This window comes from Chaetodon trifascialis, chromosome 7 (genome assembly GCF_039877785.1).
Source record: "Chaetodon trifascialis isolate fChaTrf1 chromosome 7, fChaTrf1.hap1, whole genome shotgun sequence".
Classification (NCBI taxonomy): domain Eukaryota; kingdom Metazoa; phylum Chordata; class Actinopteri; order Chaetodontiformes; family Chaetodontidae; genus Chaetodon; species Chaetodon trifascialis.
In genome coordinates, this window is record NC_092062.1 from 6,370,121 (window position 1) to 6,394,647 (window position 24,527).

At 42.0% G+C, this 24,527-nt stretch overlaps 2 protein-coding genes across 2 annotated transcripts in view; one reads left to right on the forward strand and one right to left on the reverse strand.

Moving 5' to 3' along the window:
• The window catches only part of tgfbr2b (transforming growth factor beta receptor 2b), a 37,196-nt gene extending 23,235 nt beyond the window's left edge, over positions 1-13,961 (forward strand). Inside the window, exons 4-10 of the mRNA XM_070967259.1 lie at positions 266-564; positions 656-904; positions 1,089-1,202; positions 1,393-1,530; positions 4,029-4,170; positions 11,159-11,286; positions 12,712-13,961. Coding sequence (XP_070823360.1) covers positions 266-564; positions 656-904; positions 1,089-1,202; positions 1,393-1,530; positions 4,029-4,170; positions 11,159-11,286; positions 12,712-12,972 — 1,331 coding nt within the window. The 3' untranslated portion in view covers positions 12,973-13,961. The remainder of the gene's footprint in view (positions 1-265; positions 565-655; positions 905-1,088; positions 1,203-1,392; positions 1,531-4,028; positions 4,171-11,158; positions 11,287-12,711) is intronic.
• LOC139333574 (voltage-gated potassium channel regulatory subunit KCNG4-like) overlaps positions 1-24,527 on the reverse strand; it is a 179,182-nt gene that overhangs the window by 149,010 nt on the left and 5,645 nt on the right. The window lies entirely within an intron of this gene.

Consider the following 24,527-nt stretch of genomic DNA (forward strand, 5'->3'; position numbering starts at 1 on the left):
CCACAAGCAGTTTAGCTCTTTGATCTGGAAATTTTATAACCTGGTAGAAGCTAAATACAGCTCTGGCATGCCATAAATACTGTAGGTTTACCCTCCACTACGTCACTGTTCTTGCACATTGTGTGTGTTTAGTAGTAGCTTTATTTGTGATCCAACTTCAATCCTCGTTCCTCTATTCTCGTGTTGGTGTTGCTTAGCCTCTTAGTCTTACACACACCATATACTCTCCACCTTTTTATTCACCTTCTGCTGTCTTCCTCTCCAGTTGTGGGTCCAACCAATGATGATCCGTTGGTGTCTGTGATTCTGGTGAGCCTGCTTCCCCTGCTGGTGATGGGGATTGTGGTTGTGGGAATGTTCTACTGGTACCGAGCCTATCGCCAACGTATGCTCAACCAAGAGTGGGAGAGCAGCATTAAGAAGCGCAAGCCAAAAGCCGGTGGACTGGACTGCAGTGACGCCTGCGCCATCATGATGGATGATGATAGGTCAGACAGCAGCTCGACGCACGCCAACAGCCTGAACCACAACACTGAGCCGCTGCCTATAGAGCTGGATTTGCTGGTATAAAGACCTACAAGTGTTTTAGAGTTGGTTTGTGGAGCTATCCTAACCTAAATTCTAACTAAAATCCTAACTTTTCATCCTGTCCCAGGTTGGAAAGGGTCGCTTCGCTCAGGTATACAAGGCTAAACTGAAGCAGACCACCTCAGATCAGTTTGAAACAGTGGCTGTGAAGATCTTCCCCTATGAAGAGTATGCTTCCTGGAAGAATGAGAAGGACATCTTCTCCAATACAGACCTCCGACACGAGAACATCCTCCACTTCCTGACAGCTGAGGAGAGGAAAGTGGAGAAACAGTACTGGCTCATCACTGCCTTCCACTCCAGAGGAAACCTACAGGTGAGGCCGCCACTGTCAGGTAACCCAACAAGAGTGTAGCAGCATTACTCCAAGCTGTAAATTGCTGTTCCCACTGTAGATAGTCTTTTTTCATTCCAAAGTTTCAGTAGGAACCTGTTTGAAATTCTCCAGCCATTCCTTCTTGTCACACTGCTACCAATCCCATCATCCCTCTGCCCTCCAGGAGCACCTGACACGTCATGTGATCAGCTGGGAGGAACTGCAGGTGCTGGGAAGCTCTCTGGCCCGGGGTGTCGCCCACCTTCACAGTGACCGCCTCCCCTGTGGACGCCCTAAGGTATGAATATGTCCGTTTTCATGAAAATCCCACCTGTGCTTTACAAGGTGTCTTGTCATTAACCACACTGATCAGGAAGAAATGTTTTCATATATGATTTGTTGATATGTTTGCACTTAGAAGTTTATGCTTTTCAAATTGACACTTAAGTAGAATTATTTTGAGGCCTATACTTTGATTATGCCTCAAGGTGGCCATAGTCCACCGAGACCTGAAGAGCTCCAACATCTTGGTGAAGAACGACCTGACGTGCTGCCTGTGTGACTTCGGGCTGGGACTCCGTCTGGACAGCAGCCTGTCTGTGGATGACCTTGCCAACAGTGGACAGGTTGGTTCAAAAGCCTCTTTTAAGTACTTTTCCTCCTCATTATGTGACTTTATAGTCTTCCATTTTTTTTAATGAAGGATTATTTTATTGAGAGACTGAGTTTATGTACGGCTAATCCAGTGGTTTCCAACCAGTTCCAAGATCAATCTGAGCCATCGGATGATTCATGTGAGAGGAAGAAAGAAAAGTAAAGTTCAGCTAGACAAATTTGTCTTCATTTTTTGGACTTTGATTCAAGGGATCGCAAGCAAAAAATGCAGGGAACCTCTGGTTTAATCTCCAATAATGTGTTTTATACGATTATCATATGTTTTTAGTGAATAATCTTAAGCTGAATAATGATAATTATAGTTGTCAGCTAAATGTAGTTAATGTAAAAAGTACATTATTTCCCTTTGACATGTAGTGGATTTGCAGTATATAGCAGCAAAACATTGAAACGTACAGTGGTTACAAACCTAACTACTAGTGTCAGGTGTGTAATATGCTGCAACAAGCTGTGGGGTTTGAAGAAGAAGAGTATTATCTGCTGTTATGGACACTCACTCTGTTTGCCATCCAAGCCCTGCATTAACGCAGCTTTGGTGAGATATGAGCTTGCTGTGTTTGTTTTGCTTTCCTCTGTCTAAGTCTCTGTGTGTATTCATGTGTTCTGATGCACTACACCTCATTTGCTCACAGACGAAATGTGACAGAGACAGACAGGCAATCAAAGGATGAGGGGAGACGTAAAGGCTTTGTTGTGACATGCATGCTCCTCAAGGCAGTTCGCAGTTCATTCTCGAGCTTTTTTCCAGTTCCAGATTTTGTCCCTCTTCTTTATGCTTTATGAGTCACTGGCTGATAATGTATCAGAGACAGGTGAGAAGGTGTTGACTAATTTGTTGAACATTTAGTAAAATGCTACCATTTACTCCCACATATGTACACAAACACATGCACATACAGTACATGCAAACACAGAAAAAAGTGAGCTATGACTCACATCACCACTTGCCGTCCTTGAGTCTTTTCCTGGTCAGTAGCAGAGAGACAGCCTGCATTTGCTCTCTGTGGCATTGTTTTATCCATTCAAATGCTCAAATTATGATCCACAGCAGTCATATAGTGTTCCATTCACAGTTTGAAGCTGGAAATTCCCAGCTGGCAGGTTGTAATTATAACCTCTGTGTGTGTTCATGTAGCCCAGCTTGGAAAAACCTGTGAAGAAACATGGGCAGCCACAAAAGCTTTTTTGCCTTGCAAAAAAAAAAAAAGAGGTGTTCCACACACAACAGCGGATATTATGTCAGCAATATTTTGCAAACATAGTCAGCAAGCTCATTCAGCTTTGTGTTTGTATCCACAAAAATATTTTGATAGAGTTAAATGCAATGCTGAGAACCAAACTTAAGAGTTCTTGGAGGGTTATTAAAGCAGTGGCGACTGTGATGCAGTGTAGCATATACACATTTTTTACTACTTCCCTAATTCTGACATGAGGGATTATTATGCAACAGCTTCCTGGTTAGAAAGTGCTGGAGCGAAGCAGCATCAGACACCATTATGCAAATTAATACAGATTCAGGCAAAAACATTACTTATTACAAGCTACTAAGCCTTTCTCTGCCCTCTATCTCACATCATCAGGTGTTTCCTGCTGGACACAATCAGTAGTATGCAAGCAGCATCTGATGACTTCAGACTGCGACAAGATCAAAAAGACTGTAGCTCAGCTTGCTTTGAATACCAATGACTCACTTGGACTTAGCATTTTGATTTTGGAGTGACTTGAATGATGGCCTCTCTTAGCCCAAAGATGGAGCCAGTGTGTGATTATATTAGAAGTAAAACCCAGTTTATAACAGGTAGATGTGTAAAGTGTGAGTTAGGACTTGAATTGGAACTTGTAGATCATAACTTGAGACCTACTGGCCTTCACTTTGGACCTGACTTCATTTATTGGTCTTGAGTTGGAATTTGACTGAGGACTTGATGATCATCACTTGGGACTTCGTAGCCAACACTTGAGACTTACCTGTGACTTGCAAAACAGGGACATTTTGCTACCTCTGGTTGTGCAAGGAACTCATCTGCAGGGCACAGAAACACTGAACACAACAGCAAGTGTAATTTTCAGTGGCACATTATAAAGTACACTTAACTGTGCCCAGTGCAGTATCAGTGTAATTTGATTGCACACAAACAGGTGAATAACCAGAAAAGAAAATACATCACCAGTGTGGTTGTGTATCTTGTTCAATATCCAGTAATAAATGAAACCAGGAGGTGAATCAGGTTTATTGTCACAGAGACCAACAGCTGTCACAAGCCAGACAATGGGAGAGGTTAAACATAAAGCTCCTGCTGACTGATATAGTGTGTAATGTGTGAGGGGTGTGCCAGATGAGTGTGTGATGCAGTTATTCCTGTTATATTCCTTATCTTCCTGATTAAACAGTAAGACTGTGTGTGTGTGTGTCTGTGTGTGTTAACCCCTCCTCGTGTCTCTACTGCAGGTGGGCACGGCGCGTTACATGGCTCCAGAGGTCCTGGAGGCCCGACTGAATCTGGAGAACATCGAGTCCTTCAAACAGACCGACATTTACTCCATGGCCCTGGTCCTTTGGGAGATGACGTCGAGGTGTGAAGCTGTCGGAGGTCAGTGCACGCACACACACCACACATACACATAATCAGTAACTACCAGTTTTTGGCTTTGGGAGGCATGATGCCGTGTGCCACACTAGCACACGCTCACACATTGAACTAAATAAATCCTGCTGAGGTAAAGTGTCAACCACTGGGATAACTCAACAATGACAATACGTCATGAGTTCTGGGTAATCGCAACAAGCTCAGCAGGCGAGCCGATTGGCTGGTAGTGATGTCATCATGTTCGAGTTCACCCGTCCTCATGTGTAGCATTGGAGGCAGCATGTGAAGGCTCAACCTATACTAAACCTGTATAAGTAATAAGTATAAATTAGTATATTAGTATAATAATACCAGTTTATGCAATACACAACCAACATTTATGATATTTGGAGGTTTTGTTCCTTGTGCAAGAAAAATAGTCTTAATATTAAGTACTAACTAGTCAATAATCAGATAATTAGAGACATTCATGCATAACGATGAGTTCAACATTTCTAATGTTGCTGTAGCACATCAAGCCTTTTTTAATGTCCTGCCCCAGCCAGGCAGTGATTGGTTGGTGACACTGATGAGCACATTGACATAATGAAAGCTGAACATGTTGCAACAAAATTCATCCAGTATAAATACATAGCTAGCTAGCTAAAACCCAAACCTTGCTTATGTTATGCCTTATGTCTTATGTCTTACCTCTTCAGCTGGAAAACCTTTGGTTGAACTGGGAGCACTGTCCTCTCCTCTCTGCTGCCAGTGTCTGCTGAGTTCAGCCTCACTGGGATCAGATAATTGACTTGTAACTACTGAGTCATTTTGAAACATTTATTTGCATCAGCCTCAATGGACTTCAACCACTTCTCTCTCAGTTTTTCAGCACCACCTTTAGTTGTTTCTCTTTTTGTTTGTACATCTTGCTCCACTCCACTTATTCCACCCCCTAATGAGATGGAGAAAGGGGCAGGGCCCAGGTAAGGTTAGAATGGACTGCACCTAAAGGAACTGGCTGGGAGAGAGATGCTGACAGATGTAATACCCAGCTGCAGTAGGCCAGTCAGCCACACAGTGCTTGGGTATTTTTATTCAAGTGGGGGCCGGGATTATTTGAAAATATCTATATTTTGCATTGCATCAGACCCAGTTGTCAAGCAGCAAGATGGCCAGTCCCTCATTGCCTTCAGTGTTAACTTACCTCCTCTGAGGAGATGAAGGCTTTTGTTTGTTTTTCATTTACAAAACAAATGCAAATATTCCAAGAAAACTTTGACAAGAAAAAAGTGTTAAATTATCTTTTCTGTTGTCTTTTTTTGCTGCATTCATTGCTTCAGACTAGATGACCTTTGGATAAAATGAACAGGGCCCCATCAATCATCCAAGTTTTTCTTCTGTTTTCAGTTTGGCTCACCATTCACAGGAAGTAGATTCAATTTGATTATATTAGATTAGTCTTACCAACTTTAGTATTTTCCTAAATCAGTCAGTGTTTCACATTATCACAGCAATCTACTCAACATTTCACTGCAGGCCCATTGCTCAGAACTATAAAATGAAGCTGATGTTTCACATGTTTTACACAACTCGATAAAGCTAGAATGATTATAGACATCCAGTTTAGACAGAAATAGATCACACAGCTCTTACTGTATGCTGTAGCACAGCTGTAGCATGAAGGGACTACAGCTGCATGTTATACCTAGTCAGAGTCGCATCATTATGTCTGTTAAGACACCAGTGTCTGCACTTTAGAGAAACCTTTTCTGCTCTTCTCTACATCCTTATTATCATAATCTGACAGTGCATACTGTACTGCAGTCTGAGAGTCAACATACACCCGCTGACAACATGTACTAATGGTGTGTACCTACTGTATGCTTGTGTGTCTGTGACCTACATAATACAGACAGGAGGTCCTGGCTGCTGTTTCCTGTTATGCAGTGACTGGGGGTTTGTGTGTCAACAGAGAGTCTGATGGTCGTGTCTGTCAGACTACACCTCGACCTCAGCCCCAGGTCTGCAGCCGGAATCTGAGGAATGTCTGATATGTGAGGGAGACGATCTGAACTCTGCTGTTGCCCTTCTTTGGGCAGTGAATCAGGGAGAGCAGGAGTGATACTGTACCTGTTTCAGCTGGCTGTGCCTGTGAGTGTGTGTGAGAGAGAGTGTGTGTGTGTGAGAGTGTCCATGCTCAGGAGGCTTAAAAGTCCACACAAGAATAGGACAGTTTCCATCTTCAGGTTGAAGTGTGTGTATGTTTGTGTCTCTCAGCAAACCGTAAAGTTTGCATCAAAGCTTCACTGTTGTGAGTGTCAGAGCCATTTCTCTGTCTGTGCTCCTCCTCACCGTCTGTGTGGATGCTGCACACTCAAACACACATTTGTATTTCTATTGTGAAGACCCTCACTGACAAAATGTATGCAACCTACATATCCCTTCTTAAACCATGTTGTGGCTGTGGGGCTTCTGGATTTCCTGGCAAGACATATTGACAGCACAAACTAACCATTCTTCTTCTGCTTCCTGCACAGTTAAATCTGAATAAATTTCATTTGCAGTGCCTTCGCTGCACCCCTTGACTGACAAGCTAATAGTGTTAGTCAGTGAAAGTGTGTTTTACAAAGTCAGTAAACACGTGGACAGTGCATTTTAGGAATGCACCCCACTGGACGATAAGGCACAGCCTGTTGCCAACATACAGAACATTGAGATTGAACAGAAGATTGCAGATTGATATTTTTTCTCATGTTAAAAGAAAAAGAGATAACACTACTAAATGATACGCTCAGATTATTTCAAGTCTATCGTAATACAGTGCTCACAGACATTACTAGCTGTGAAGAGATCCCTTCCTAATGCGCTCCGAATATAAAAGAAATGGCCAAAAAGTGTACAGTCCTTGTTCTATACAACTGCATTCTAATGCGAGGCTTCAGCAGTCTCAGTGAGCAAAATAGAGTGATATCTTTGAAAGGTGCGGTCTGTTTTCTACAAACATCCCTCTTAATGTTTCCACATATAGTGTTTCCTTGCTGAGCCTCAGTAGAAGTATACATCCTCGAGGCTGAGAGTTTTAACTCCATCACAGTATGATGTGTGAATATTTAAATGAACGTAATCTTTAAAAATCCAAGCCTGTCTTTCAACTCTAAAGCCAGGTCTTAACAGTCAGTCTTTTGGACTGGACAAAATGTCCTCACTTTCCAAAAATGTTCTCAGTCATGGCGAAAGAAGCACACACACTCACACACACACACACACACACACACACACACACACACACACACACACACACAGAAAAACTTTTCTGTTTCCTCCGACCTACTCTCCTGGGAGTAGAGAGGGAGTCTCTCCGGTCCACCTCCGTCCCTCCGCCTACTGGGCTTTTCTAGACAGTCTGAGACATTTAGAACTAGACAGTCACATTCCAACATCTATCTGTTTGTCTGTGTGTGTGTGTGTGTGTGTGTGTGTGTGTGTGTGTGTGTGTGTGTGTGTGTGTGTGTGTGTGTGTGTGTGTGTGTGTTTATTTTAGAGAGAGAGGTACATAGACACAAGACAAGAAGTGAAGGTACTAGACAGATGTCCTTATCTAGACTTGTGTCTATGACTCAACCTGGGATTGTGCGTGCGTGCGTGCGTGTGTGTGTGTGTGTGTGTGTATGTGTCCATGTCCTCTGTCTCCATCCCAACAGGGGACAGAATAGTGGATAGAAATACTACTCAGTGCTGGCCTTGTTGTTGTGGTCAGTTATAGTACATTCTCCGTGTGTCGCTGAGCATTTTATTTACATATCCTGAATTAGCCTGCAGGGCGCGGCAGGGCCTGCATGTTCTGTCTGAGCTGAGGGTTATGCAGGGTAATGGAGCGGGGCGAAGAGCTTGCACTGTGCCAAGCAGAAGGCTTGTGGTCCATGAAGGGAGACAGCCTTTGGCAACAGCTGGTGAGGGGCTGACGATCTGTCCCTCAGCCTCAGTGACATTTCAGAGGAAAAAGAAGAGTTTGATATTTTGAGAAATATGATCATTCGCTCTCACCGAGAAGCAGATGAGAAGATAGATACCACTTTCCCCTGTGAGGCCGGCGGGCACTTAGCTTAGCAGGGGCGAATCGCTCTCTTGGCTCTGTCAAAAGTCCCAAACTGTGTGTACCAGTGGATCTAAAGTTTATTAATTAACACGTTGTATCTGTTTAACTGAAACACAAACAGAGCTGAGGGACAGTCATGCGAAATGTATCTTATTTTATTTTAGAATGAATAAGAATGGAAGTAGCCGAGTCACTCATGTTGTCATCCACTGTCAACAGTCATTTTCAGGCCTGGACATGAATGGAACTAGTTTTACCTGCTTGCAGCAAGGTGCTTCCTCCTGTTACTGTTGCTTCTTAAAGCTTAAACTTTTACAACACCCTAATGTGCACAAATGCTCAAACCTGCTGCAGCGGTTCAGAGAGAACGTTGTGTCTTGATGAAAGGGTGTGGTTCAGTGAGTACTGGGCCGATGTGGGATCAGTCTCATGTTATACGCCTGTTTAGAGGCGACGGCCTCCTAAGCGCCAAACATGGAGCTGTGTTTCTTTCAAGATAGCAAATCCCAGACATTGTAGCCCGCCTCAGAGATTTCTGCTAACCTCCCGGCCACAAAGGTTTCAGACAGATAATCTGAAAAGGAAACTGTCGTAAACCACTTTCCGCCCCTTAGATTGGATATACCAGGGTTTTAACCACGGGCCCCAGACAGCGAGGGGAAAGTGAGACTGAGGCTCTGGTTGCAGTCTCTTGTGAAATCTGTTCTCAAACCACAGATGAAATTCTTCTCATAACTTTCAAATGTCCAGAGCTGCTGTAGGGAAGCAGGACGCACTTCTCAGTCTATAGACTGCAGTGATACTCTCTTAAGTCTGCTTACTTCTCTGCTGTCCCAGATATCACTCAGAAACATGAGGATAAGTGTATTGAGCCAAATCGTCATCAGAGCGTGAAATGAGACCTTTTCCACTCAGTCATGCCTTGATGTGTAGAAGTGCTCCACCTCCTTTTATTTCTGTTTTCAACTTTCTTGTTTTAGGTCAGCTTGCGCTCCACTGTTTCTGTGTTTCAGCTGTATCCAGTCCAGGAAAATTTATACCAGCTCCGCAGCAGGAGATCTAAACAGCAGAGAGCTGACGACAATACCAGCCCTGGCATAAATAACCTCCAGGGGAATGGGCCGGGCCCGGCTGGGTCCTGTTTTAAAATACTAAAACGGGGGAAGTTCCACATGTCAAAAACAGGAAGTGTGGGCCTGTAGAGTAAGCTTCTCTGTACACAGTCCCAATCCCAGTCCTCCAACTTCCTGTCCGGGGGTTCCACTCCAGCCTTCCCCCTTCCTGTGTTTGAGGACACAGCAGCAGAGACTAAAAAGAAGAAAATACTGCAGCTTTTCCTAGATTTCATCCTGCCATACCAAAACTGTCAGGCCAGATCATGGGCAGATTGGAGACTGCTTGGCAAATAACCTCAGTGCATTGTCCACTGAGTTGTTGCTTTGGTGTTTTTGATCATATCACAGCAGATGCAGTTTGTCCAGTATGTCAACAGCCTTGTGTAGTCAGGATGAGAAGCCCGTCCATACTCATACAACACTGATTGAACTCGTGGAGAAATCGAAAGCTTTGACAGACCTGCTGTGGGTTGAACAGTCACTGTTTCACTTTCACTATAACTGGCCAGTCTACACCTGCTGATGAAGACCATGTGACATGGATGAAAGTTCCAGAACAACAACTAAATGAACCATGTGTTCAGATTATGGCTGTTTCAAAGGTCGAGAATGAATTTTGAAGCTCAGTTCGAAGGCTGCTTGTGGAAGTTAAATGTGATTGGAAGACAGCTTGGAAATCGTTGAAATCAACATATCAGTGTGTTAGTAAAACCTTTCAGATATGTGGGTGAGAACACGTGGGGAAGGGTTGATTTCTAGTGCGGCAGTGGTGATTCACCTTGACAGGGAATATTAAATTCATTTTAGTGTACATGCCCAGAGAAAACATCACACATCACACCAAACATCACACCCAAAAAAGGAGACAGCGGTAAATAATACTTGGTGACAGGTTGTGAAATACAGGATATGGAAAGTGTTAAATATAAGAACAAGAGGAGGGGCATATAACAAGGTGCTTACACTGTTTGCTAAATATGCGTGTCATATTCTGGCTCAGATGGGTAAAGGAAGATGACTGTGCAGCAACTAGTGTCTCATTTCACAGTAACTGTGAGATCCTGAGAGCCTTCTCTTTGGAGCTGAAGACAGACTGCAGCTGTTGTGAGTTCAGTTTCATGAGGTCTGGACCCAATCCCAGAACTTTGTTTTTCATTTTTCACGGTTTCAACGTTATGCTCTCTCTTTTTCTCCGCTAGTTCCTCAACATGAAGTAGTAAAAAAATAAATAGTGATTAAAAAAATAAGACAGACTGTGATCTTGGTGTCCTATACGATCTGAAGCTGCGACTAATTGCTTGTTAGTGGAAGCTGATTTGTTGTTTTTTTAGAAAGAATCATTGTTCAGATGCCAGAGTGAGCATCGTCCCTCCCATGGAGACATCATAAAAGACATTTTATTTCCTACTGTCAGCGTTATAGTGCCAGTGTACAAAGTTGACAGCTCTGGTGAAACAGCTCAGTGGTTTGGGCTGGAATGACCTCATACCAGGATGATTTTACACCTTCTAATCACATTAACTCAGTCGACCACCTGTTCCACTCTGTCTTCCTCTGTGACATTTTATCTTCACTGTGTCATAAGCCATGCCATGAAGTGTGCAATTGTTTTGTGTTTTAATGTTGCACTTGGCCAACTCATCTATAGCTTATCATCACGTCTTTGCAAGGAAGTGTCAAACATGACAGAAACATGACGGCACAGATGACATGACAGAAAGAAAGTATGCTTTTTTCACAGACTCAGGTGATGATCTGCAGTCCGTATCTGATCTGTGTTTTGTTTTTATGTTTGCAGAGGTAAAGGACTATGAGCCTGCATATGGCTCTAAAGTACGAGAGCACCCCTGTGTGGAGAGTATGAAGGACAATGTACTGAGAGACAGAGGAAGACCTGAGATCCTTGACACCTGGCTCCGGCATCAGGTCAGACATACACTGTGCTGCTTTACTGGAGTGACATTTACAAACATTACACAGCATCGATATGCACCATTATTCACCATTCCGTGCTAAATTTCAAAGTTTATATTCTAAATATATGTACCGGTGTTAGTCAAAAGGCTCATTTTGAGCTGTTGTCACCATCAACACTGAATGCAGAGTTTGGCTGATGTATGCATTCAGAAGGTAGATGAGCTGAATACATGCTGAGTGAAATGATTTACACTTTTTGTGATGAATTTTAACGTATTTTAAATGTATGAACATAAACAAAATTATTATGTAGTTACATGCATCTGTATGTATTTGCACTTTGGACAAACATTTGTTTACACAACACACACATGCCCACACACACGCGCACACACACACACACACACACACACACACACACACACACACACACACACACACACACACACACACACACACACACACACACACACAGACATGTTGTGTTTATATCACTTGTGGGGACATTACATAGACTTACATTCATTTCCTGGAGCCTTACCCTAACCCTAACCACTATCTGCCTGTTCCTAACCCTGTACCTAACCTAACCTTACCTAACACGTAACCCTATCCTCGGTCTGCACCCTAAAATTTAATGATTTACATTAAGGGGACCTGCATTTTGTCCCCATAAGGGAGGTCAGTCCCCACAATGTGACTGTGTAAACAGATTTTTGTCCCTAGTCACACACACACACACACACACACACACACACACACACACACACACACACACACACACACACACACACACCTATATGCAGCCAGCATCTCAAATTGAATGCTGTGCCTCCATATAGAGGTTGAGAACCTCTAGATTAATCTTAAACAAAGTATTGTGTATATGCATATATATTTCTTTCTTTCTTTCTTTCTTTCTTTCTTTCTTTCTTTCTTTCTTTCTTTCTTTCTTTCTTTCTTTCTTTATCATGAAATCTTATCTGATAAGTAACTAGTAATTCAAGTTGATACATCATTGTAGTCCACTAAATAGTACAATATTCCCCTCTGAGATGTAATGGAGTAGAATTATAAAGCTGCATAAAACGGAAATATTCAAGTAAAGTATAAGTACCTAAAAATAGTAAGTGGTTGTGTAAAAGGAAACAGATGGTGAAATGGCGGAAAACCACTAACAACACTTATATTGTTATGTTGTGTGAACTAATGTGTTACATTACCGCAATGGAAAGACACACAACCAGGATGTGCTGATGTATGATGCTCCTCTGTCAACAGAGGACTGTATAGCACAAGTGGTTATGTGCAAACTGTTGTACCGCGTTAAAATGACTTGCGGTTGGTTGAAAAGTTGCAACCTTTCCTCAAACAGTTGAAGGAAGTCTATTTAGTGTGAGATCTCACATCCCTTCTCTCTTCCTCCCTCTGCAGGGAGTGGCAGTGATCTGCGCCACCATCATGGAATGCTGGGACCACGACCCAGAGGCTCGACTCACCGCCCATTGCGTCGCTGAACGCATCTCTGAGCTGGAGGATGAGATGGACAAACTGTCCAGCCGCAGCTCCTCAGCAGAGAAGATCCCAGAGGAGCTGAAGATCCCAACAGAGGTGGAGATCCCAGAGGAGATGGTGAAAATCACAGAGATACAGGACATCATAGCTGTGGACTGCTCTGTGAGCGACGAGAAGTGAGAGGAAGCTCCACACTTTCAAGGACTCTGAGGGGGATTTTTCAACAGGGGCACTTATTCTACTTTGATGGGATTGAAGGGAGAAATCTCAACAGTGATGTTCAGGAGCTGAGCTCCTGCATCCCAGGACTTTGAGCTGAGTCACAGTGTCATATCTTATTCTAGCCCAGCAAAGAGGAATGCTGGGTGATGCTTTTGGACTTCACCACTTCTAAAATGTAATAACTTGCCTTAATTAGCCGAAAAGCAAAAAGCCAAAGTTAACTGGAAGCTTCCACAGATGTGCTGAGCATGGAGACAGTATTTTCTGAAGAGTAAGACAGGCTTCTCTCTCTTTCTGACAAATAAACAGGGCAATAAGCGTTAAACCAAAGACATTTGATGTGCACTTTACCATGTAATACTTATGCATTACAGATGTTTGTCATTTTCCTATGTTCATGTATTCTAACATGTCGGAGTTAAGGGGAGTTTTTGCCTGAAAGTGCCTTTGAGTGTCTGACTTTGAGCCAGCAGAGATGTCGCCTGAACACTAATAACGCTGTGGACTCCATCCTCGACAGCAGGAATCCAAAGGAATGTGCATGCGTGTGTGTGTGTGTGTGTGTGTGTGTGTGTGTGTGTGTGTGTGTGTGTGTGTGTGTGTGTGTGTGTGTGTGTGTGTGTGTGTGTGTGTCCATGTTGTTTTTACCCAGCTATTCTTAAACCTTGTTTGCCAGATAAACAAGCACAATGTATATAGAGACAATAACTGTACATAAGAGACAAATCAGCCAAAAAGGGAAAGTAATCCTACTACTCATCTTTGAATACAGAGATTAAAAGACTTCATAGAGATGTATTTTTGAAACCATTTTGTATGTTTTCTGTCTTTATCAATGGGACACTGAGGAGAGTGCCAAAGATCTTTTACCCTGCCTTACATACATTGTGTGGTAAATGTAAAATATTGTAAATCTTTTATGAATTAAAGATATTTCTGTATACAGAGATTCTGTTCTTAGTCCATCTGTAATCCATCCATTAGTCCAGTTTTATCATTCATATTCATGTCTTTTTGCTCACATGAATATTCTTAAAAACATAGATTAGGAAATTAGCTGTGGGTTTGTCACTACAAGCAACTCCTTTCACAACTGTTATTCTTAGATGGTTGATAAATACAAGGCTTGGTCTTGTCCTGTAACTATGAACATCCAGTCCTGCTTTTGCTTTTCCTGCATTGTCTTCATCTGTCTTGCATTAGATTTGTCCCATTTTGCTCATTCCACAGCTCATTTTACTTCTCCCTCCTTTATATTCTCTTTTCCACCTCGCCTCTGTCTTTTTTAGCTTCTTTTCCCCTTCCCTTCACACTTCATCTACTTTTCCTGCTTTTTCTACCTCATTCTTTTATTCTCTTTGGTCTTTATAGGAAAGCCATATAAAGTGCACCACCCTGCCTGCTGTCCATATATTATCCACATACTAGAAATGATGCCAGAATCATTTTCTGCTTGGAAATAAAACTTTATTCTAAAAACACTGTATGGGGTGAGGTCAGCGTGAAGAAGGAGCGCTACAGACAACAAATAACAGATTACAACTGTCTAGTGAAAATCTCTCCACTCCAGCTCTGGTAATTTTCATGTTTTTATGCCTCAGCACCAGCAACAGCTGTGGATAGAGGCATTATATTTTGGGGTCAGTCCATCTGTAGGTCTCATTCTCGTGAATGCGACATCTCAGGAAAGCCGTGAAGAAATTTCTTCATTGTTGGCATAAATGTGCACTTAGGCTCAAAGATGAACTGATTAGATGTTGGTGGTCAAAGGTCAACCTCACTGTGACCTCCATCCCATGCTTGGAAGCACCATATCACAAGAACATCTTGAGGGAATTCCACAACATCTGGCATAAATGTCCACTTGGATTCAAGGTCAGTGTGACCCCACAAAAGATGTTTGACCATAACTCAAGAATTCATATGCTAATTATTACATAATTTCACACACATGTCTCACAGGATGAAATGATGATGTGATGACATTTTATATCCAAACAGTCAAAGGTCAGCTGTCATTACCATTTTTAATACCAGAATTTGATTTGGAGCAGAGCTGATGTCACAGTCTGAGGAAGGGTGTACATTCATAGTGCAAGACCTTCTTTACTCATACTCAACATACAGCATGTATGTGTCTGAAAGCAGGCACTGGCCAGCAGCAGGGCTGAGGATCAGTTGAGCAGAATAACCCTTTTATTGAGAGTGTGTTGTGTGGAAATGTGGAATGATGTATATGTGTGTGTGTGTGTGTGTGTGTGTGTGTGTGTGTGTGTGTGTGTGTGTGTGTGTGTGTGTGTGTGTGTGTGTGTGTGTGTGTGTGTGTGTGTGTGTGTGTGTGTGTGTTGCGCAGACATTCCTCTATAGACCAGAGTTTGTACCAGAGAAATGTAATGACAGGTCTGCTGGGCCCACGAACCAGCTCTGGTACAGGGAAATGGGAGTAGAGTGTAGGTTACCACATCACATGCTCTCTCTCTCTCTCTCTCTCTCTCACACACACACACACACACACACACACACACACACACACAGGCCTTCTCTCCTTCCTCTCCCGTTCCCCTCCTTTTCTCTGGCTCTCTCTCTTGTTCTTTCCATCTTAAAGCCCCAGCTCTCCTCATGGCAGTCTTTGTTGGTGTATTCCTGGCATCACTGACTCTCCTCAGGGGCAAACATCCTGTGTCCAGAATTAACTCCTGGCCTCTTTTCCATTTTTTTATAGGCCTCAGTAGCCTAGCTAGTGTTTTGTATATATTCCAGAGGCCTCTCCCTGACTTCAGCTCTCCATGTTGGAATCACCAGCCTGGATCAGTCAGCCCTCCACAGTCACTGTTGCTGCAGATTATTTCCAGGTGTGATGCACCTGCCTGCCATAGACAGAGAGAATGGGATTATAGCTTCATTTTTCCACCCAGTGTTTAGCAAATGCAACACAGGGAACCAAAATAATGTGGCCACATCCAAGTTAGATTTTTAGGTTCCTTCAGGGTGTAATCACTGAAACAATTACTGCCATGGTATTATTTTACTGCAGTGTGTGGGGAAAGAAATGTTCTCTATTCTTAAATGACTTCCACTTGTTTTCCAATACCTCATGGCCGCTGTGTTGGGAGAAAGAGCATGTCTGCCCTCTAGTGGATAAAACATAACCAACAATCAGGTTTTCTGTTCTTCTGTACAGCACACATTGATTTTCAGTGAAAATGCTGCCTCAGTGTTCACATACCTGTAGATGTGACACAGTCAGATGCCTGACTACCCAACAAATGTTGAGATAATGCTAATGTGCTTGATTTAATTTACATGATACATGCACAACATTTCCAGAAGTATGTGGACATCCAAACTAGGGATGAGCTGATCATGTCTTTTTGCTATCAGTACCAACTGTTGACTGTCTATAAGCCATTGTTTTTGTTTTTGTTTGTTTACGTTTCCATCATCATTTTGGTTTTGTTATAGTGGTGATGTAGCAGTATAGGTGAGTTTGACTTCTTTGTAGTGTATTGGGATCTATTGGAAAGTGTATCCTAGGCCATAGATGCTCCACAACTGTACAATGTGAAGTAAAGAAACCCAAAAAGTCCATCTTGTTTGGAGGCAAAGTGCTATAAGTACTGGAGCACATCTATGACACATACCTGTGTTCATGTGCGTGGTTAAGTTGTGGCTCTTTTCAAAGGATGTGTAGCTGCTGTTCCAGTGATGGCAAGTTTACATACACTGAAAACTGAAACTGACCACACAATCAAATGTTACACTGACTTCATGAGTAGTTTCATCATGTTGAGGATATTACCCAGAAGTCAGCCAAATATGTAGCTCAGTAGTTTTGTACAGTGCAGCTGTACAGTTATAGTGGTACAGTTATAAGTTTTTGCTTCTGCTTCGTTTCTGTAATTGCAGCATTTTTCTCTTGCAGCGTTTTTCTGTTGCTTTTGTTCTATATGTTTGTGTGTTTTTGGCTTAGCATCATTCCTGTGTTTGCAGTGTTTTGCCGTTTGCGGCGCATTTGCCCTTGTCGGCCACCGTAGTTTTGGGTGATACAATGCATGTAATTAGTGTGGCATTAAGCGGCATATGAAATAAACACAAGTAGTTTTGAATGATTTCATTTGTGTACTTATGCAGAGCAAATGAAGCTGCATTTGAAACATCCATTCTGAGGAAAAGATGCAGCGCAGGCACAGATCAAGCTCATCGAACAGGCTTTTAAAACGTAACTCAGCAAGCCATCATCTCTGACAGGGACTGTGATGTAGCACAAGCTGGTCAAGTTTAACAGGCTGACTTTGTAATGTTTCGTTGCAGATTCATCACAGATAAAGACCCTGTTTAGCTCGCTGTAGACTAAATCTAGATGGACAACTGCAATATGCATATCCATCCTTTTGCACCACCTGCAGGCAGTCATGAACTTCTCCTCTGCAGCACTGGGAACTTTTGGTCCTCCTGTCGTGGAAGTCCACATGAGGGCCAGTTTCATCAGAGCCTTTGAAGGTTTTTGTGGCTGCACTTGAAGATTCAAGTTCTTGAAATTTTCAGGATTAACTGACTTTCATGTCTCAAAGTGATGATGAACTAGTTAACTTTTAAGAGCTTTGACCAGTGTTTTCTCTTCAGGGAGAACATTAAACGTGCCTGACCTGAAAGAAAAAAAAGCAGTATATGAAATAAACACACTGGATGTCCAAGTTTCACTGGTATCTTTCTGTACTGTAGTAGTATCATTCTGCATCCACCCATCAACATGAATATTCAGTATTGTCAACTTCCTCCTGCTCAGCTCCACCACCACCACCTGTTCCTGCACCAACTATTGGTCCCAGGCTAAAAACTGAGTTTTTGTACTACTTCCATTTGTCTCTTTTTAGCTTTAAATATGATATGTTGCACATTTTCTTATTCAAAATAACTACGACTGCTTTAAGATAAAGACATATGTTACACGAAGAAATGAAATGGTATTTTCAAGTTATCAACCATTACCATTATCCATCCAATACCATTATCAATCATTATGTCTCTCTAGCTGTGTCCAGTGACTTGAATCTTTGGATTCTAATTTTCAATTGTTCACTGCTCCCATATTTGTTTCTGCATAACTAACAAATGCACATAAATACTATACTTGTACTGTATGATGAATCTCAATTTACCATGAATGATAATGTACAGTATGATAATATAAATTTACTAAGATCTGTGCTGCTCATTTGAAGTGTAATATATGGAGGTTTTCTACTGCAAGAGGTGGTGTGTGCCTATAATTTACCATTATTGGATAGTGGCCTGTGTGCAACATCAACATCCTTTGCTAGTTACATGACTGTTAAAGTGATGAACTGCAGTGCTTGTAGGTGTTTTTAGAGAGGGTAACAGACATTTTCCACTCTGTTGCAAAACTTTACACCTCTGTAGCAGCAGTGCAAACAAAAAAGAAGAGTGCCATATATGGCTTCATTGCTAATCACAGAAGTGCACTCAACATCACCATGCAGCAATCTCCTGCAGACATCTCCTGACCTACAAACTCAGTCAAGACCATTTGGAGCTCTTATTTTGCTGCCATAAGAGTGAGAAGTGGCCACAATGACAACCTCAATGCCAGACGGTTCAGGGGAGCCCACAAATACCTACTTATGAAAGTGAAAATGGACACAGGCTACTGTTTGCCTCAAGACAACACCTGCACCCGTAAACACTGCCCACAGAGTGGAGGTGCAGTCGGTGGAAGTGGATGTGTCTGAGGATGACACAACTCCTGACCTCCTACATGCAGCCTGTCCTAATACCAAGAGGCAGTGATCAGCAATATCACATGATTTGTGGTCAAGAGGATGAAAGAGAATATCTCCAGCTTGCTTGGCTCACAGGCATTAAGGTGCTGCACAGGGTGTTATTCTTTTGAAAGATAGGTCAGTGTCCAGAATCCATCACCACATGATGTTTGTGTGTCTGAAAAAGTATCACAGGATCACAATAAGTAAGTCTGTGAGAACCCACACTCTGTTTTAACATTGTGTTTACTGTATACTTGATCTCCAAACTCATACAACCACACTGATTCATGCTTCTCAAATATGCAGAAATGTAGTGTGTTAAGATGTGTGACTTTTAATGTGACTATGTGGTTAGTTGTTGTATGTATTTTCCTTATTTTAAGTCTTTAAGAAGACTGGAGTCACCAGGGTACCTCAAAATTGAAGGGGAGTGCTCACAGTTGAGTCAGGCAGATGAATGGGTGGGACCACTGGGGTGGAGGCACAGTATCAGGGGTACACGCAGTACCCTGAAGACATCAGGGAAATTGATAGAAGTTCTACATATACTGAATAGGAAAGAGCCTTCATCTGTGTTTGCTGCTATCTTCTGTTTCCTTGCTTTATATATTTGATTTATTTGCATGAAAATGTTGTCAAAAATCCATCAGTGATTCTTCTGAGGACTCTGTCATTACTGCGGAGATGAACTGACAATTCAACGAATACTGAGTGGAAAAAACAGGGCTTATATACTGCACACTTGCTCTGAGCAAGTGTGCTCATGAGCAGAGGAGGCCGGACCACACCTGTCAGCCACGCCCTGCAGTGACACATACACACAACAGAAAGGGGAGAGACAGAGAGGGGAGGGGGAGACACAAAGACACATAAGAAAAGGAGGGAAAACTGCAATATTCTGGCTCACCCTTGTAAGTGAATGTAGCTGGACTATTTATTCATCTTGTTTGATTTCATCCTCGCCAGTTGGAGACACCACGAGGTGGCAAGAGAGCAGCACAACTCCCCGGCAGAGATTATTGGATTTTTTTTTCACACCCTACACCTGTGACACCATCATATAAAAAAAGAGTATGACATCTCTGTTAAATATGGTATATTAAAGGCAAAATTAAAAGCAGTACAGCCTCTCTGAAGAATCTGAATGAAAGATGAAGCTGTCATCAAAATGTTGTAGGTGTCAGGTCATAAGATGAAGACACACGCTGCATGAGCAGATCCTGGAGGAAATCAAAGCAGAGCGGAAACTTCGACCAGTGTCGCCTGGTGAGGTCCGCAGGGGAAGGCTGGGTAAGGAAACTCACTGCTTCTTTGTCCCTGCTGTTGTTAGTTTTATACCTTTGTTGCAGATGCACATGCACTCTCTCATGCACATGAAAGCATACTTCAGTCTGAAATGTCTTTTTTAAGCTGAAGTATGGAGCTGATGCTTGCACCTGCTGGGCATCATGTGCAAACCAGCTAAAGTCAGTGGAGAAATTTGTAGTAGCTTCATTGTTTAGAGCTCTGTTTCAGTTCTTTTTCCACTTTACTACACTATTATTTGTGCCTCTGCTCTTTGCTGGCATAGCTAATGCTGCCCAACCTTTCATTTGTGTTGCAACTAATGCCTATTGTTACACTGTGACTGTGTTTTTGTGTTTTTCTGTGTGGAGAGTTGTTTGGTTTTCCTGTCCCTCTGTTTTCCACAGTGGAGGTGTGGCCTGGCTGAGCAGAGGGAGGACGGCTCACCTGACGCTCATCTCCTAATTTCTCCCTCCATTTAAGCAGCGTGGCGGCTCTGTCTCACTGCCAGACTGTTTTGAGATCACGCGTAAAACTCTCCAGCCATCACCTTGTCTCGTTGCTTCCAGCCTTGTTAGTTTCCTCAGCCGCCGTTGAGCGAGTCTTAGTTTGGTTTCTATCGTGTTTTTTTTCTGGTTTCCTCTCGTTTCTGTTCTTAGAGAATACAGTGTGTTTTGTTCCTGCCCGCTCGCCTCAGTGTTGCTGACCTTTTGTTTCCTTGGGCTGATTTTGCGTTTTGTTTCTTGTTGTATTGTTACCGTTTTGTCAGAGAATAAACCAGTGTGTTTTGTAAACGGCTCTTTTCGTTTCTGTGCCTTTTGTCTGCCCTTGGGATCCTACAAGAATACTCAGATCTTTCAGATCTTAACACCTATTATTGTTTTGATGTACTACATTGTAAAAGAAGTGAAAGTTGTTCACGAATAATAATGTAAGTGTCTGCAATTCCATTTACAGGAACAATGTTAAACCCACTACTGTTTCTCAATGTCAGTAATCTCACACCATTGGCTGTGGATTATTTGAAATCTTATTATGAAAGCAGTTATATTTATTGATCAAAAACTAGACCATAAGCATGCTGTACCCCTGCATTTCTTGCCAAATATTGGGAGATTTCAACCTTTAACGTATTAAGTCTTAAATTAACTGTTCATTTGTTTCTTTTTGTTTTGGACATACGTTTAGTTACACCTGTCTCTGTTTCTTATTAAACCACTTGTGTTAAACTCGGAAAGAGTTTCACAGTCTGCCTTGTACAACCTTCCTCGTCGCTCTGGTCAGGCTTCCCCACAGACACACTGACACATGATTCAGATGCTGCTCATTGTATTCAAATTTCCCTGCATTTGACATTTGGTCCTTCATCTTGGAAAAAAACAAGTTCGAATGTTGTTGAACAGTATCAAAGAGAATGTAAAAAATCCCAATAAAAATGGTGTTTGGGTGATGCACATTAGTGATTCACAACCAGGCACACTCGTACGCCATGTTTTAGTGCAGTTACCTGGGGTTACATGGGGTTGCAGTGGAGCTCAGCTAAACACATTTGTGTTTGGCATGAAGATAAGAACACAAACAGGTCTGACTGCTGTCTGCCAGTCTGAGCAGCAGTGACCTGACTGAACCTTCTGGGAAAGAACAAACAAAGGGCCTAGACAGAACTTGAACAATTCAAGGATCACTGTGTTTTGATTTACATGTGCAGCCACAGATCCACCACAGCCAATGTACTATCTGTAATTAAATACATTTGCATGTTGGACAAAAAAAAAACAAAAAAAACTTTGGAACAACTGCATCAAAGGTTCCTTGTTTGCAGATTCAGAAAGGAACCTGTTGCATCATTGTTACTCTAAAAGCAGCTTGCAGAGGCATTCTGAGAACACTTGAACTTCTGCTTATGTGAAATTCTGAAAGAAGAGCTGTGAAATGACACTGTTGCCTCAGTGCACTTCAAAACCTCTGCTGAAGGGCATCATTTGATGTTGAATGATAGAACTGAGTACAGCTCATAAACTCTGTCGTATCTACAACTCGTGTGAAACAAATGGACAGAATCATGTCAGTCCTGAAAAGTGTTCCTGCTGTTGTTGCTGCTGATCTTGAAACACTCAAAGTCTCACCTTTGCCTAATACATCATCTGTCAGATATACTGCTGTGATGTGAATCGTAACCGAAGTAGAAGTGTGTCCAGCCAGCTGTCTCATCAGGGAGTGAAGTGGAAGAGCTGTAAGAGTTCCTGCCACCTCTGTGTTTTCAAGAATCATCAACTTCATATAAAAGAGTCTTTCACGTACCTTGGTGACTTTGTAGAATTGAATCAGGGTGCAGACGGATCAGTGTGCAGCCTCATGCTCTGCACAGCACTGGACACTCAGTGAATTGAGATGTGTTCTCTCAGTAGTGGCATGTGTTTAGCTTGAAATGCATATGACCAACTAAGTGAGACAGTTTTGATTGAGGTGATGAGGAAATACTGCTGAGGCAGGTGAATCACATTAATTCTGTTCTCCACTTCTCTCCCACTGAAGCCACTGTCTCTAATCACACCACATAAGCTGCATTACCTTGCACTTATTTCATTCACGTTGTCTGATATTCTGTGTGTGTACGAACTGCTGTTGAGTAAAAATCTTCACCGGGGCCAGAGTTCAAATTTGTAGCCACACAATTCGTAAATGCAGTAACCACTAACAGTCTGCAGAGTTCAATGTAAAATAGGTTTTATTGCCTTACAGCAGGTACAACAAAGCCAGCTGGTCCCAGGGAGCAACTAAATCCAAAACAGAAATGCCACTCATTCATACGTGCTTCTCACTCCTCCTAATGTGGAGGTTCAATCCAAGGTCATTCCCATCAAAATTTCTTTTTGGACTGACACTATTGTTTCAGTTTTGGTGCTTTCCTCTGCCTTCTGAAATATATTGGTGTCTGTCCTCCCCAACATGTGACTGTCAAATCACTGAAGCAGATATCAAACACACTCCCAGACACCATTGTGCTCAAGGGCACATTCATACAGCATCAAACAGTTGTCAGCCTGTTACCATTATTACAGCAGTTCACTTCAGGCTACCAGAGATAACATGCATAGTCGGAAGAATATATTCTGCCGACTATGTATAATATTTTATTATTTATTTTTGTATATATAAAAATATGTAATAATGGTGATAGTAAATATAAAGTACATATAAACAATCAGTATTGACAATTCATGAATAGATACCATTTGGACATGGGTTTAACACTGCGAGCATGTCGAAACAGCTAGCTCTGTCCAAGCTTACACACCCTGAATTGAAAAAGCATTCAATTGCAGGTGTACAAGGAGCTACATGTTGCAAGCATTTCCTGGCTGTGTGCAGTGACTTCCTGCAGTCTCTAGAGAAGTTTGCCTAGAAAAAGCTACAACTCTTAACTCAACTAAAACCACAACTTGTTGTGTCTGTATTTCTTTTTCTGTACAGATTAAACAAAACTATACAACAAGTTAATTAGTGTACCTGGAAGTGCTGATAGGCCATTTTTTTCAAGCAGGACAGAGCCAGGCTAGCTGCCTCCCTCCACATCCAGTCTTTATGCTAAGCTAAGATAATCACCACCTGGCCTTAGCCTGACAGCAACGTGCAGCTAAATTCAAAGACAGGCAAATACTCTTAAAGGTAAACCTTTGACCAAACAAAGTGTCTGTCTGACAGCTAAAACATTATTTCCTTCATATTCATGTCTGATGCTCTCAAAACATTATTGTTTTGCAGCATTATATAGTGGTTTAACCAAGATTTTAAATCCTTGCGTTCAAAATTTCACCCAAAAAAGTGAGTTGTGTTCTATACAAATGTAGGTCTACAATTGTCATCACTATTGTTTCTCTGTAATCAGGCTTTTCTTTATTTCCATTCCATGTCGTCCCTCCCTAACAGATGCGGCTGCATTCCAAACCTTATTCCAGCTTGCCTATCTACTCCATTGGCTCAACCAGTGTGGAAGAATTTCTGTTTCAAACATTCAAAAATGAGCTCATATTATCAACAGAGATTATAGTCCTACTCATTCAAGCCTCCCCCCAGAGTTTCAGGTGGGCTCTCTGAGCTTTTTTAGTCAAACAAGTAAACAAAATAAACTTGTCAAGAAAGAAAGAAAGAAAATGTCTTTATTAAACAGAAGAATCTCAGGAATACACAGTGTTTTACAGTAAAGACAAATGATAAAGATGGAAATCAAATCTCATCTCTCAACATTAGAAATAAAACCAGATAAAATAATTAAAAACCCATTACAACAAATACCATCATTTATGAAAAGCCATAAAAAACTGGCACAGCAGAAGCTATTTTTAGCTAGTTTTGTTTGTATAAGAATGCTTGAATGCTGCATCTCATGTTAAAGGGTTAGACTGCATTGGTTTTCTTGTGTTACTTGTTCTTCTGTTGGGTTAC